This window comes from Pezoporus flaviventris, unplaced genomic scaffold, assembly GCF_033815535.1.
Source record: "Pezoporus flaviventris isolate CSIRO_AGI_PZ_B2104156 unplaced genomic scaffold, CSIRO_AGI_Pfla_v1 ptg000040l, whole genome shotgun sequence".
NCBI lineage: Eukaryota > Metazoa > Chordata > Aves > Psittaciformes > Psittacidae > Pezoporus > Pezoporus flaviventris.
The window spans coordinates 7,056,746-7,072,997 of record NW_026892588.1 but is presented as its reverse complement, the minus strand read 5'-3'; the positions used below and the strand labels follow the sequence as shown (position 1 = coordinate 7,072,997).

Below are 16,252 nucleotides of genomic sequence, written 5' to 3'. Positions count from 1 at the left end.
TTTTCATGTCAACAAATGACAACAGACAAGTTTTCTAAACCAGTGTTCTTCAGGTCCCCATGCACAGTATGATGCAGGGAGCAGCTTGCCTCCCTGCTGGTTAGGGAGGAAATGTTTTAGTAAGCCATGGGTGGTTTATTCTAAAAATAAACGTGATCTGTCCATAGTTTTAACTATAGTTCTAAGGAACATATGGGGAGTTTTTCTTGGTTTATACAGTTTATCTGGATTGTTCTGTTTTGCTTTAAATAGGATCACTTTTAGTTTCTGCTAATTTTCTACTTTTTTGATTTAATAGGACAGATATTTGTATTTTTCCTCTTCATGTCATTCATTTTTTTTGTACCAGTTGTGCGGTCAGTTTCACTTTCCATAATTTAGTCATTCCTGCCCAGATCTGGTAACTATGATCTTGGGTTTAGAAGTTTTTAAGGTTAATATCTAGATGAAATTGTTTGTTTAAGGAGGAAATATTGATCTGAAGACTTTCTGAAAAATTAAGCTGTAATTGCTATTATTATTTCTGAGAATGAAAGAATGGAGAGATACCAGGTGAAGAAAACAAACCCTTAACTTTTGTTTAGCCATTTAACAGCAAGCCAGCTATAGAACTGATTGGGGGGGGGGGAAGTATTTTGTGGAAGACCACAATAATAGGAATGTAAAATATAGGAAAAATGGAAGTGGAAAACTGGCAAGAAATGGTCTGAAACATGTGTAGTACTTGACCAGATGAATAATGTTAAGCTGCATCTTCAAACTCAAATTTGGCAGTGTTTGGAGATTATCGTTCTTGTCATATAATAGACCTTTTGTGTTAACTTTTTGTGAATAGGAGGGAAAAGCTTACATGCAGCTGAGTTGCATGGAATATAAATCATATGATCTACAAAGAAGCCTCTCTAAATACTTTCTATTTCTTCACTGTTTGTTTACTATGTTTCCCCGCCATTGCATTGCTAGTATACTGTATGGAACTATGTTCCCTGTGTGCATTACTTTGGAGCCTGTACCTTACCTAGCGGTTGACGGTTTATTAGAGGACAGGATACGCTATTGTGACCAATTGTGTTTGTGTGATAATGTGTATATATAGTGGATAAATCGGGGGCAGTGGGGCAAAATGGAATCCAGTTCAGTATTCATCACACAGAATAAAAAAGAAAATTCATTGACTAGTTTCTGAATAGGTGTGCATCTGCATCCCAAAATATTAAATATGCAAAGCATTTTACCACTTGGCATCTCAACAAATAGTGTTTTCCTTAAATCTACATAGGTGATGTGCCATAAATAAACTGTACCTGTGTCTATGGGAAGCAAGCAATAAGAAAAGACCAGCACATGTTCTTCTTGCTATAGTACATGTTCATCCTGCACTTCTGCAGTTTTCACAGGTTTTAGCTGTATGTTGGCCAGCTGTAGACTCATAATTGAGAAGACAGTTAATACTTGCTGTTAATACCTGTGAATCGAGGGTGATGAAGCAAGCAATGCTGCTGGCATTAGTGTATCATGGATCATTTCAGTAGTGCATTATGGTTATTATGAGAGCTACATCTGCTTCTTGCAAGATAAAAACTTGCTGGAATGGTAATGAGTTCTTTATGCTGTATGTCTGCTTAATGTCTCAGTGAGCATCACAGTGTGAAATAGGAAATTTGAAATGGCAGCTATATTACTTCACTTAAATTGCTGTTGTGTTTTAGTACTGGTGATTCTAAAGATTTTTTTAATTTACTTTTTTTAAATTTGTGGAAATTTAAGATTAATTTTCCCCTTTCTCTGTAAGATGACTGTGCAATCTGGCTGTTATCTTTTACTTTACCAGGATATCTTTTTAATAAAAGTTACAGCTAGCCCAGGAAGAAGCTGAGCTAGGAGGAACATTTTATTGGAGAGATTTGTGATCAACTTGCTCTATCAGCTGAAGTGCAAATAGTCAGGATTTTGTGCTGAACTTTTCACATCTGGTGTTTTTTCACATCATAGAACATACTTCGTTTCCCAGACTGAAGGTACTGGAGTAAATATCTTGTTGGCTGGGAGAGGCCTGGTATGTGTTAATTTGCGTGATGAGGTCTGAGTCCCTAATAAGCAGAAGGAGCAATGTACAAATTTATGTTCAGAACTTGGTAACAAAACACTCACTGATTTTATGGTAATATGATTTCAACTTTGCTAAGAATAAAAGGATCACAAGTTATTACTTTGCTGTGAGCTGTCATTGAAGGCTATTGTGGCATTTAAGCTCTTTAAAATTGCAGATCTCATCTCCAGTTTTGGGATGCTAGGAAAGAAGGCAGCACAGTATTTGTTTTCAGTCTATGAATGAGAGTTAAGTAAAATCTTGGAACTTGTTCTGAATTAAGGAAAGAAAAAAGAAGGAATCGTAATGTCTTGGTATATGGAATATGTGAAAAAACTGACTTTGCTCTTTTTTTTAAGGCAGAAGGGGGGATATTATTCTACTGTCTTCTTGTATCTGAAATCTTAACTTGTGTATTTAGAATTGGTTTTCAGTTGGCTGGTGAGGTTTATTACGGGGATATTAGTTCTATTTTGGTGGCATTTCATGTTCTCTTCCTTTCTTATTTTGTCATAGTGTGGGACTGCCATACTTAAAGATTTAAATAGACAGCTTACATAAACTATCTGCAGAAATATTCTTCTAATAACGATGCTTGTGGTTACTTATGTTAGCTACACCCAGTTCTTTAACTTGCGCGCTAGACAGTATATGTACATTAAGTGGCAAGCTGATTTCTAGCTAAATACCAAGTTTCTTAGGAACAGGATGGTTTATTCTGGAAAGATACTCTGTGATAGAGGCCCTTAAAGGTCCACTTCTGCATCACTGAACACTGTTGTCAGCCTAATATAGGTATCTGATGCTTCTATGTTTTATTCAGTGTAATGATATGCGGTAGCTTTTTGGTTTTGTCTACAGTAGTTTCTAAGATCGCAAGTCACTATGCGACCTGCATCATTGCTAGATGTTCCAGCAATATATTTCTGTTTACAAACCTATACTATACCTTTACTATGCCTAATAGAGCACCTTCGCATTTACTAAAGCTAATAAAGTTGGCCTGGAACTGTGACTGAATATACTAGCAATGAGGATGTATGTTGTTTGTCTTTACATATTGCATCATTCTCCTAAGTTTCTGGCATGCATCTCTTTCTGCTCTTAACTGTTCCATTTTAAGGGATGTATTTCCATTTCAGTCTGATTGCTGGGTGAAAATACAGAGTTTAGTGTGAGTAGAAGTACCAAGTTCTGACTAGCAATTTGAGTGTTCCTTAATGGAAAGTGTTAATTTTCTTTAGTTTTTGGTATGATACGCATTTCTTTTGTTGCATAGTGTTTATGCAGTTTTTATCTGCTACTTGGGTGTTTCTCATAAAAGGAAATGAAAATAACCTGTGAGAATGCAGGCAAGCTGCTTTCTGACTCAGAGAATGAAGATGCTTCTGCAATCAGTTGTCATGGTGGTTTGGATTAGGTTTGTGTTTTTTCTTTTTTTTTTAAGATCTGGCAGAAATAGCTTGTGTCATTAGGTCTCCTTGTGTTTCAAGGTTGGTGATTGTGGGTAATACTGAAAAAAGTGCTAGGCAATGCTTGTTAAAGGAGGAGTTTGCACAACCCTCTAAAAGCAGGAGGGAGGGATGAACAAAAAGGGTATACAGAGTTTAAAAGGCTTGCCATGTTACAGATTTTTAGCATTACTTAAAGGCCCATATGAAATGCTCCTAGACTTTTGTTTGCCTTTAATCCAATGTTGTGTAAACCAGGTTATCTAGTCTGCTTTGCCAAAGAGAGACGTGAGTGGGGGGAGAATCAAGAGGAATTAACCTGCATGAAAGGGCACAGAGGAGGCGAACCTTCTCTTGCCTTTATCTAGACCCCCCCATCAACAGGATTCATGTGGTTTAAGTAACCAAAGAACTAAAGGAAACCATGAACAGACAGCATTTTTAGAAATAGCATGATAAGTATCTCCACTGTTACCGTGCCTGATGTAATGCAGGATCTTGATTAGCAATTAGATAAAAAAATGTTGGTCTCTTTTCCTTTAGTGTTGAATTCCAGTCTATGCTTTCACTTTGAGCTGTGGCTGCTGATCCTTACTTTGTTTTGATCAGAATTTGTTGCCACCTCTTGTTTTTGGTTTTCGAAAATAATCTCCCAGTTTAGAAGGATTTCCCTGCTAGGACCTTGTAAAAACTTATTTTAAAAATATAAATAGATTTTAATAAACTATTATGGTTTATGATTACATATTTAAGCTTGTGAGTTAGTTGTGGGTTTTTATGCAATATTTCCATTACTTTGATATAGTTGTTAATATTTTCAGTGCAGTTCTTTTACAGTCCTATTTTGGGCTGTTCTGGGCATACTTGTGCTCTTTTGTCACTGGGGGGATTCTCATTCTGCAGTCATTTTGATTACAAGTAAAGAAAATTGGTGAGTAAATTAAAACACTTGGACAAAAATCTGTTTCTTCCATTTGGGTAAATGTAGTGCTAGAAATGGTATAGAGAGGGAAGTGAAGAATAGAATCAGTTGGATCACTCAGGATGTTGTGGCAGATAATGATGTATTTGCATAATTTTTCGTTTAGCACTTAATTTTTGAGGGGATGAATGTAATGAGTGTCAAAGTTCCTATTATTAGTATTTTTCTACTCCCTTATAATCTCTGTGCTTCTGTTAACTGTTTGGAAAAGACTGCTGGTTATACTGAGGTAATTAAGTCTTGGGTATTAACTGGCCAAGAAGAGAGGTGGAATAGTTTCATAGATAACAGAATCAACTTTCAATACCTTGCTATAGTAATTCTGTTCTTTTGATTCATAAAGGTAGTTATCTGTGCATTGGTTTCATATGTAAAAGACAGTCCTGTCTGCATGATTTGGGGAGAGGAAACTTCATGTTTCTTTCTCTATTAGTATGCTGTAAGTGAAAATCCAGACTTGCAGAGCAGTGGCTGGTAGGATTCCTATTTTGTTGAAAGAACATCACAAGTGGCCCAAAACCAGTACAGTACACACCCATACCCTTGTTTTAGGGTTGTCTGCAATATTCAGTAATGTGTCTTAGTTTCATACTGGCCCATATTTTTAAGTCAGCATGGCAAATATAATTGGGGTGGAGGAGGAAGCATCTGAATCAAGAACATTAGATAGTGGTATTAATTTATTTGCAGCTTGTCTGATTAGACTGATAGCATAGGATGTGTTAGGTTGGGTCTTTCCCATGATATATAGTGATTACAAGCTCTGCAGAATCTGCTTTATCAGACTCACACCTAGGAGGAGTGTCTGAGGTGGTTGTTTACAAACCTCAGTTTTCCTGTTCTGTCCTTTAGATGCAACCTGTTAATGTCTAATGTGAGCTGCACTTGGATTGTGCGTTGGAAAGTATGATTGTGTGCTGCTTGTATTGTATGTTACTAAGCCAGTTCTTTCAAAGAAGTGGTTTATTCTGTGATTCTGTGAAAAAGTGTTTATTCTGCTCCATATATAAATCCACAAGGAGAACAAGGCAGTAATTCAGAGCAGGTATTGCTCCACATCAGCACTGATTCTGAATAAAACCTCAAATTCACTTCATCAGTGAAGGCAGGTTCTGTGTACTGTTGAAGTTCTTGCAAAAGTGGTGCAGAGAGGAATTTAAAATTAAGTTTTAAACAGTAACTACACTGGTGTTAGTGCCGTGTTTCTGGTATCTGCATGATCTACTCTCATGACTAGTCACTTGTACTGGAAAAAAATACTTTTTTTCCAAATGTGGCACAGAGTTACCTTAAGGCTCATCTACAGAGAAATACATATAAGTACAGAAATGCCAGTGATGCTGCTATTTACCCCAGATTTCCAATTATGGTGAATTACAAAAAAAAAAACTTTTTTGGACAGCACTGAAGACTAAAATTACAGCTTGTCTAGTTCTGAGTGTTTCTGGTTGTACTGTTTGTGTTTATATTCTGTTTTATATTTTGAAGGCCTGGAACCAAGCTAATCTCAATATTTCAGTAATAGCAGTAATAGATCTGTCAGTGTATTTTTATTGCCGTTTAGCCTGTCTCTCCACTGGGCATGCAAAGCTCTGTTTTCTTTTTACAGAATCCTGTTCAAGTTTCTTTTTTCCTCTTTTTCTGCCCATGCTGTAGCCTCTTCCTGAAAAGAAGTTCAAACTTAGTTCCCCATTGGAAAATTCACCTTAATCTTGAAGCAGTGGATCTCTGTAGCTGTTTGGTTTCTTTAGTGCAATTGGTCTACCTTAGCGTGTATTTTCCTGTAATAGCTTGTGAATCTGTCAGTCAGTGATGACTTTATTTGGCAGATGCTCCATTCCTATAGCTTTGTGTAAAATAGCAGATGCGTAGAGAAGGCATTACTTGGTTGTCTCCTGTAGGGACAGGCAGAAAGACTCGTTTGTCAGCCCTCAAGTGACCAGTCAGTGCGTGTCAGCTGTGAAACTGTAGGTAAGCAAAGCAACTTCTGATCTTCTGACAAACTCCACAAAGGAAGGTATGGCTTGGGGGAAGGAGCCAGTGAAGCAGCAGCAATGTACTGTTTTAAGGAGGTGCAGGGGAAAAAAAACATCTCCCTCCCCAACTGTATTGTGATTATTGGTTTTATATACTGCTGATAAAGAGCAGTATTGGTTTTCTGTGGCTTGCCAGTTCATTTTCACTTGTGTGAAATACTGTGTTCTATCAAAAGTTAATACGAAGGCATGTACCACAGATGTTCAGCCTAAATAAGAATTGCAAACTGATTAAAGTGATTATTTACCATTGTGATAAAATCCTTTGTAGGTAGTCATATCTTTTCTGAGTGGGAAATGCCTTAAAAAGTGAAATGTTTGTCTGGCAGTTGTAAGACCTAGGACAATTAGCTTGCAAAACAGGCTTCTGAGAAAGAAATTACAGCTCTTGTTTTATTGCTGTCAGGGCCTTGAAACACACTGATCAGAATTGAAGATGGGGAACTCTTGGTTTCTTTTGTAATTTCAGTGAGAGTGAGGCTCATTCAGGTCTTAATATATGCATCACTGATTCAGGGCAGTAATGTTAAGGGAAGGCTGACATGTACCTTCTTTGAGTATCAGCCATTGGGCCTTGGTTCCCTTTCTGAGAGCACTGATAGTGATTTTATGAAAAATGCTGAAAAAGTGCAAGCATGATGGGATTTCACTTCTTAAAGCACTCTTGTGTGGGATTCCTTTCAGTAGGTAACACTAATATTTTACCATGATTTTTTATTTCATTGTAAAATTTTTACAAAATAATAGATTTTAAGTGGAATTTTAGTTTTAGATAATCAAAAATAGATTCGTAGAATTTAGTAAAGAAATGTCTTATAACCTCATGCGATGCAAACCCCAAGCTTCTTTATCAATAAAGCTTCTAAAGAAATCTGTGGTTTAATCAAAAAGAATGAAAAGTGACTTTTTAAGAGTGGTAAGTATGGGCTTTTTTTAGATAAAGCATTGCATGGAGTCAAAGTTATCTTTTTACTAATGGTTTGATTGAAGATACTTCAGCTGCTTATAGCCAGGATGGATGTGTATAGCAATGGCTCACCTTATTCTCCTAAAAAAGAGTTGATAAAGCACATGATTTGTCTATTGTGGGGTATAAGCTGGGTGTCACATTGGATTGCCTAACTTCTGCCTTGCTTTATTTGTTTTTGGGAGGTGGTGGTGTTGGTTTTGGTGTCATACTGCTGTGTAATTTAGTAATACCAGTTTAATTTTCCACTTCTGAAGGAGGCCCAGTTTTCTCTTGTGTGCTTTTTTCCCCACTATTTTGAACTTGCAATAAAGCTAGGACTATTGCAGCATTTGACAGCTGGAATGGTAAAATCATGCATTTTCAAGTTGTATATACAACTTCAATTTTCTATTTTTTCTTCCCTGAAAGGCAGCTCTCTGACATTGTTATGGATTTTGTATTGCTTAGAGGTGTTAAGAGAATAAATGTAAAGCACTAAAGCAGATTCTTTCCTAGTAATCAACAAGTGCTTTTTTTTTATGCTGCATGAAATTTTAATGAAAAATGGCAGTTCAGGTGAAAGCCATTTCACTGTTGTGCATGCCAATAGAGTAGAACTTCTGATTTTTTTTTACTAATCCACTGGGCTTTTCTGCTGAAGTACTGTGTCCTCTGAGTCAATTCCATGTTGATCACCAGTTCAGGAAAAGCTTGGTTGCAGAGAGTCTGTATACTTACTGTACATCAATTGCAAGAGCAAAGTGCTTAGTTTGCTATAAGATAATCCTCCCAAGGCGAGTTTACACCTGAGAGATGGTATCTGTGGAATTGTTCATTGATTTCCACCTCTGAGTTTTGAATCCACCACTGTAATTAATATGTTTTAAGGTTGCTTACTGATTACCTGTTTGGTGAAGGCGTAATTTGACATCCTAATGGGTTACGGGAGAAGGAAGTGAAATAGGAAGACCAGACCCAGTAACTTTTGTTGGATCTGAGATCATGATGCGTTGGCCAACTTTGGTGTGTCCATATCACCTTTCTGAGACCAGGAATGTGCCATATGGCCAGCAAGGAGGGAAGAAAGCAGGAGCAGTGGTTCCAGCTGATGGGAGGTGGTGGCATCAGTCAGAGGATGAGGCTAAGGACGAGTACAGAAGCCTGGCTCAGGTAAATGGAGTTATAAACAGCTGATGTGAAATGTTCTGCAAAAAATAATTGGTATTTAAATAAATACAGGCATTCTGATGTATTTTTAAATAGAACTTTTTATAAAGCCTTAAATAGGCTTTTTATTTTGTAAAAAAGCTTCTTCAATTATTCAGTTAATAACAGGTACAGGATAAATACACAAATTGCCACAGTAAATTGTCTCATGATCTGTGGCAATTGCCAAAGTACACACTTTTTAGTTTGTGGCATGTGGCATTTTGCATGAGTGCATCTGTGTGGAAGAGAAATTTGAATTCCTTGCATTTGGTGAGCAGCAGGAGTGCTGGTGAGTGACTGCTGTAGATGAGGTGGCTCAGAGCTCCCTGATTGTGTGAGTTATCTAATTTGATGTTTGGACAAGCTTCCAGAGAGTAAATACCTGTAACACAGTCCTCCCAGTGTGTAGGCTGCAATGGGATTGTAAACTGCATGTGTCACACTTTGTAATTGTAAAATATACCCACACCCACTTGTTGATGCCACATAATTCCAATGATGACCATGGAAGGGCAGAGTAGTTTTTTAACAGGGAGAATGTGGATGGCCTGTTTGAGAGGTGCTGTCAAGGTAGAGCATGATGGGAAGCATGAGTCTTCGCTGCTGGTACTTGATAAAACTCGTGAGAGGAAGGGCATGGCTTACATTGACAGGTAAAAATAGAGGGTTGTTTTCTTCTGGTGACAGCTTTAAATCTGAGCTCTGTTCTTTTGGTATTTTGGAGTGTCTGGATGAAACATGCATTTGTGAATTACTCAATTATAGGTTTACTTACAAGGGAAGGTAATATTAGTACTGAACAATAAATGTCATCTCCTCAACCAAAAATATCCTTAAAAGTGGGTAAACTTTTTAACACAGAGTTTCTTTTCTGTTCATCTTTTCCCTGACAGCCTAAACATATCTGATGTTTAAGTACTGGCTGCTGCAGTCCCTTTGGAGCAGACTCTGGAGCTCATATGACAATGCTGCAGCAACTTGGAAAGTGAAGCCAGTGTAAAAAAATCCAAACAACCAACCCCACACCCAAACTTCCCCCTCTATTTTTGGGAGTGGGGAGGGGAAAGGGGAATGGAGCTTAAACCTATCCTTACTTCTGTGCTTGTGATGTTCTAGGTGGGATGATCTCCAGAAGGGATGATCTCCATATGGGATAGTGCCAGCCAGTTCAGACTGCTGTAGGAGTTCAGCTAGCTATCGGGGCTTAAGCAGTACTGTTTACGTGTAAAGCATTTTGAAATTTATGTTATGCCTCTCATTCTGTAGCTTTTGTTCTTTAAACTTCTTGCTTGGAATGTCACAAGGCCAAAGAATACGAACAAGGGTAAATTACTCCAAATTTCCAACTGAAGAGAAAGCGTTTTTGTTAAACACTTTTTGCTTCCTTGCTTGCCTACAGGAATTGATATATGTATGTAGAAGGCTTTGGCTCTGGTGTTAAGTTCTTGATTGACATTTCCTGCTTGGTGGGAGTAGTGTTATGCTTTTACATCAGCTGCAAATGATTATGAGTTATTAACTGACTATGAGACTTCAAGCCAAGCATCTTGTGTTCCCTTTGCAGAAACGAAGCTGAATGGAGCTTAAAGGGCTACAGATGAAAGAACTTGAACACGTTTCTGAAGGTTTAAGATGTGTCTGACAGTGACCTCGTTACCTTACTAATAAAGAAGAGGTTTTCAGCAGGAGCTTAGGATATCTTTACTCCAACTTCTTAATGTACTAACTGGAATGCTGTTCTGGCAACATTTCTCCATAGTAAACTACTTACCCTATTACAGAACACTAACATTTTCTCTACTGATAATGCAACTCAATGGAGGAAAATAATGTTTTGATAAGCATGCGTGAAGATCGTTCCTTTCATGTTCGTTACAGGTAAGACTGTTAATTTTAGTACGGATGAGTAAGTATAGTTAATAATAGAAAACTAAACCACTTGCAACAAATAGTTTGGTGTTTCTGTTACTAATGTTATTGACACTGAAAGCTAGAATAACTTTTCTTTTTCTTGGATTTTGAACTATGAAAAATCAGTTTTGTAATAGATTATATTAGCATAATTACATGGTTGTATAGTATTGGAACTGTGTGTGGTTTCAGAATAACACCATTGTCTGTATTTCTTTCTGTTTCTGATGGAATGATATGAGGTATGATTCCTGCATGGTAATAGCAGCTGTCTCTCCTTTTAGCTTCTGGTCTGCATTTGCCAGTTGTTGAGTTTTGTGTGCTCAAGTTCTTTGTACTTGTCCCATTATTGCTTCTGTGAACAATGAACTTTTAGGTGCACCATCAGCTACAGCAGTATTTTTCTTGCTTATGATGAAGAAATGAGATTGATAGATAGAAACTTGATATCTTGGTCTAAAAAAGTACTGTTGCTGCAAGTCAAGAGGATATGTGGTTTCTCTTCTGAGAACTTTTGCCGTTTTTCGTCTGGAATCCCCTTTACGGATGTGGGAGGACATGTTAGCACTTCAGACTTGCTCTAATGAACCTGAGCAACAGAAGCGTTGTGTAGTGCATGGTATTTGGATGGCTGGTGTTTGGAATGGTAAATCTTGCAGTTCATTCAGTATGAAGGGACACTGGGACACTGACAAGATTGTTCTAAGAATAATATGAAGTGTCATTCTTGTTGTGTGTTCCCCTCTATCGTGGTCATTCTGGCTTTGGAGGCCTTGTCCTTGCTAGCTAACAGGAACTAAGCACTATCCTTATTTGAAAGACAGTACATGTGAAAACATTTTCTCAGTGTTAGATTGCTTAGTCCTCTAATCCACTGAGCAGAAGTACAGTTCTGGTGAGCAGTGCAGTCAGCAGGAGGAGTTTTTTCATGGTCAGGAAGGATACTAGCAATTAAACTCTGCTCTCTTTATTTTGCTGAAATCTTTATAAGGTGGCTTTGAGAGCAGAAATCCCAAAGTGTGTGAGCATGTTATTTTCTCTGTGCTCAGTGTATCTTGAATGTATCTACGTCCCAGCATTCCTGTACCATGTTTATCTTTGCTGTTGTTGATGCTCTTGGTCCTCCCCAGGTGACTATGGAAGATTCTTGCTCACCCGCTGATAAAAGCAGGAGCTGTTCAGGGTACTATTATAGAAGTAAATGGCAGAAGAAAGCGGCACAACCAATTGTCTCGTTTAAACTGACAAGCCAAAAATAACTGCAGAAAAATTGGCCAGCACAGTCAGGGCAAAACGTCTTACTGCTTTGTCCTCTATTTCAGTACAGGCTTGAATGATACTGATTAACAGTATCATTAAATGGCCTTATTAAACCTTTCCTTAAGAACTGTGATTGGATGAATATTTAAAAAACATGGAGGCATAATCCTTTTAATTTTTTTAAAAATACAAAAGTTTTCTAAAACTTAGAGGAGCTGCACGTTCATTTAGTATATTGAACTGGAATTTTATGATGATTTAATTTAATAGCTGTAATTTGGAAAGATTGTACTTGGTTGTAGTTTAAAATTTAATGCAGGAAAGAATAGGTCATAAATTACTGAGGGGAGGGGGGATATTACTTAATGCATTTGTAATATTTTTTTTTTTTTTACCTGCTGGTCATGTCCCAGGCTCATTTGGGTTTGACTGCTTTTCCCTTCTTTCTGGTATTCCAATAGAACCGACTTTAAAAAGAAGTCGGTGGCCCACTCCGAAGAAGAGGCTTTATTGTGGATGTTTTTCATACTGTGCAAGCTGTTTCTCCCCACTCTAGTTGACCACTATCGCTGTAGCAGCCATAAAAATGCTTATGCTGGTGGGGGGAAGCTGGCTTTTTTTTGTTGTTTAGTGACTGAAAACGCTGAAGTTAAAAAATGGGGCTAAGAAGTCATCTATAGAGTAACTGTAAAACTCGCTTGTCTTGGCCTGCTGAATGCATACATGAGAAACTTGTAACTGTTTTTATCTTGACCGGAATTAAAAAAAAAAAAAAAGCCTGATTCAGCTGTGTGGTTTCTTTGTTGTATGCATGTGGTGCTTGTGTGTTGTTTTGTTTCTAAGTCTCCTGTCAAACCTGGTTTGATTAAAGACAGTGCTGCAGTGGAGGTATAGTTAAGGTGTTCGTAGGGGTCAGTGTGGTATGCTTCTGCGATATGTACAGAAACCAGGACTAAGGGTAGGAGTTGGGAGAGTATAAGATCTTTGTTAGTGTGGCATCAAGAAATTTATGCATCTGCGTTGGAGAGATACAATAGGATTTTCTTGTTTAGTCTCTAGGTATGTTACATGTATCATAGGCAGGGGGAAGAAAAGAGAAAAGGGAGCCAGGCGAGATGAAAAGCTTAGAGGGACAGATAAGGATGGGATAGTTTTACAAATGAGAAATTATTCAGGAGATGCCAACCTTTCAGAGAACAGGCCAGGCAACTACAAACAGAGTAAGAAAACAAAGCCCTGTGTGACTATTTCCACCGTAATATTTGGAAAAACATTAGCCAGTTTAGCAGGAACAGAATTTTATTGCAAGTGCACAGATGAATGGGCCTTATTCTCTTCTCGTCTCTGCAGATTCAGTGTATCTTTTGTTTAGCCACTGGGTGTTGAATAAATAAGTAATTGAATTCAGCTCTGGGAACAGAGGGAGTAATTTCATATTCTCCTTGTAACTATTTAATGACTTCCTAAAATATTGATAACCTGACACAGTCCAGTCTGTCAGTATGCTGTTTAACTATTAGTAGGGGTAGTTTAAATGTTCCAAAGGGGTGATGGTTTTAAGACTGGAGAAGACCTAAGGAAATCTTAGGGAGGGAAAAAAAAAAAAAAAGGTTAATTTTAATAACAGAAATAACTTCATAAATAATGGAGGGGAAAAAAAAAAATCTAAAACCCAAACCTCTTTTGAGTCTGGTTTTGGCACTTGATGGATAAGCCTGCAAACTTTTAAAATAACTGGATGATTTCACAGCTCTTCCATAATGTGAATAAAATACTAATATTGGATACATGCAATTGGAAATAAATATCTTGTTTTCTTCATTATTTTTTTAATGGCTTATTTAGACTTTGAAATTGTAGAAGGTCAGTAAGAATCCAAATGGATCCAAATAGAATCATAGCTTTAACTAGCTGTACATATTCTGGCAACCTATTAATGCAGCCTTTCTAGAGTTGCGTTTGAGTAGTATTAAATAGTGGGATTGTTTTACACAAACAGTTCCTAATTCCCATTCTTATTTACTTCCTGTAGTTATGGTTGAATTAAAGACTCATAACTTTCATCAGCCTGGGTATAAGCCTTCGTAGATGTTGGTTGATGAGAAAATGAACATGAGCCGGCAGTGTGCACTTGCAGCCCAGAAGGCCAACCATATCCTGGGCTGCATCAAAAGGAGCATGACCAGCAGGGCGAAGGAGGTGATCCTCCCCCTTTACTCTGCTCTCGTGAGACCTCACCTGGAGTATTGTGTGCAGTTCTGGTGTCCTCAACATAAAAAGGACATAGAACTGTTGGAACAAGTCCAGAGAAGGGCCACGAGGATGATCAGGGGACTGGAGCACCTCCCGTATGAAGACAGGCTGAGGAAGTTGGGGCTGTTCAACCTGGAGAAGAGAAGGCTGCGTGGAGACCTCATTGCAACCTTCCAGGATCTGAAGGGGGCCTATAGGGATGCTGGGGAGGGACTCTTCATTAGGGACTGTAGTGATAGGACAAGGGGTAACGGATTAAAACTTAAACAGGGGAAGTTTAGATTGGATATAAGGAGGAAATTCTTTCCTGTTAGGGTGGTGAGGCACTGGAATAGATTGCCCAGGGAGGTTGTGAATGCTCCATCCCTGGCAGTGTTCAAGGCCAGGTTGGATGAGGCCTTGGGTGATATGATTTAGCGTAAGGTGTCCCTGCCCATGGCAAGGGGGTTGGAACTAGATGATCTTAAGGTCCTTTCCAACCCTAACCATTCTATGATTCTGTGTTCTGTATGAGAAGTCAAATCTTTGATTTTTCTAAGTTATATTATTTGTAGGTTTCCGAAGTCAAATATTGTTTCACGTTCTTTGATGAAAGGATAATGCTGCCATGGCATTTGTCAGTCTTTGGTGTAGTGTGAGATTAGTTGAATGTAGTATATCAGGAAAATTACCAGTCCATAGCGTTCTCTGATACTGTCTTTGTACCTTTTTAAACTGTGCCTTTTTTTTCATTGATAGGTGGCAGATGTATCACAGTTGCAAATCCAAGCATGATTTTTTTCTTAGTGGGACAAATTTACTTACAGACCAGAGTGCAGTATAACATTTTGACTATTATGTCATGTTCAGATTTTGCTGAAAGCTCTACTCTTTTTAGCTGTTCAAGCTAAAAAGGCTTTTTAGCTGTTCAAGCTAAAAATCTAAAGAAATGAATGTGATTATGTAATGGTCTAAATCCTTCACACTAAGGAGTGCCATATTTTCTAGCTGTCACTTTAATTGGACATGTCAGTTAACATGAGGTGCCCGGAGAGAACCTCTTTGGATAGGATTAAGATTACCCAATGAAGTGTTTTAAGTCTTAAACCTTCAGTTGCTGATGGTGTAATCATTTCTGCCTTGTACTTAACTGTACCTAATCATTTCTGCCTTTTTCTGTCTGACGTTCAACACATGCACAGTGTAACAAAACCCAGGTTGTGCATTCTAGCAAACAGGAATACTTTCACTTCTCTGAGAAGAGCTTCCAAACCTAAAAATACTGCGTGTGTTACGGATATCCAACATGAGAAGTTGGGCCTGGGAAGAACTTCATGCCTGACTTATCAGTTTCTGTCTGCATCTTCAACAGCTACCATGTGGTTTTAGTTTAAATAGTTAAATATGTCTGCCATCTCGTTGTGCTTAAATTGTGGAATGTCGAAGACCAGCAGGTATGGTACGACTTTGTGTTGGTAACTTATTTTACTTATGATCCAGAATCTTCTAATTCTCTTGAAAGTCATTGGATATTTCCAAAATATTTCCTTCCCATTCGGATTAGAGTAGACTGTCATATAACCTAATTTTTTCCAAATTAGAAAAATAATGAAATGTCAACAGTGCAAGTAGGTTAAATATCTATCACTGTGTCTTGTCAAAACAGCTCTTTTCTGGTGTTGCCATTAAAAAAGCTTTTGGAAAAGTCAGCATTTATTGCTATTATTGATCTGTGTGTACAAAGGGAAACAGTTTTAGGAATAGAATTTTAAAGTTTTATTCTTACAAGCAGGTAAATATCAAATCATGGCATAATGGGGAAATCTTTAACAACATCAAATGTTCTTGTTTGGAGTGCAAGCCTTGATACATACTGTATAAACACCTTGAAAGAAATAAGAAAAATTCAAAACAATGGATAGATTTACAAAGCTGATGTCCCCTTTTTGGCAGTATCAGCACACCCTTTTTGAACACTTACAGAAAGGCTCTGACTGAATTTCCTTTTTTTTAAAACATTGTGAAAGTAGAAGGATGATAGTTTTGTGAGCTTTTTAAAATGCACATATCTTGAAAATACACTTCAGGATGAAGACCTAAAGTCATCTTCTCATTCCTCTCTTTCGCTCATCT

General features: G+C 37.8%; 1 protein-coding gene across 4 annotated transcripts in view; it reads left to right on the top strand.

Annotated features, from left to right (window-relative positions):
- Window positions 1–16,252, top strand: part of GPSM2 (G protein signaling modulator 2) — a 30,499-nt gene that overhangs the window by 2,237 nt on the left and 12,010 nt on the right. For 2 of the 4 annotated variants that reach the window (XM_061465165.1, XM_061465162.1), the window contains exon 2: window positions 10,281–10,594. The exons of 1 other annotated variant lie outside the window; for it this stretch is intronic. In XM_061465165.1, the coding sequence (XP_061321149.1) occupies window positions 10,533–10,594 (62 nt within the window). In that variant the 5' untranslated portion in view covers window positions 10,281–10,532. Of the gene's footprint in view, window positions 1–10,280; window positions 10,595–15,115; window positions 15,574–16,252 lie in introns of those variants that run through there. One more of the 4 variants, XM_061465163.1, reaches the window with a different exon arrangement.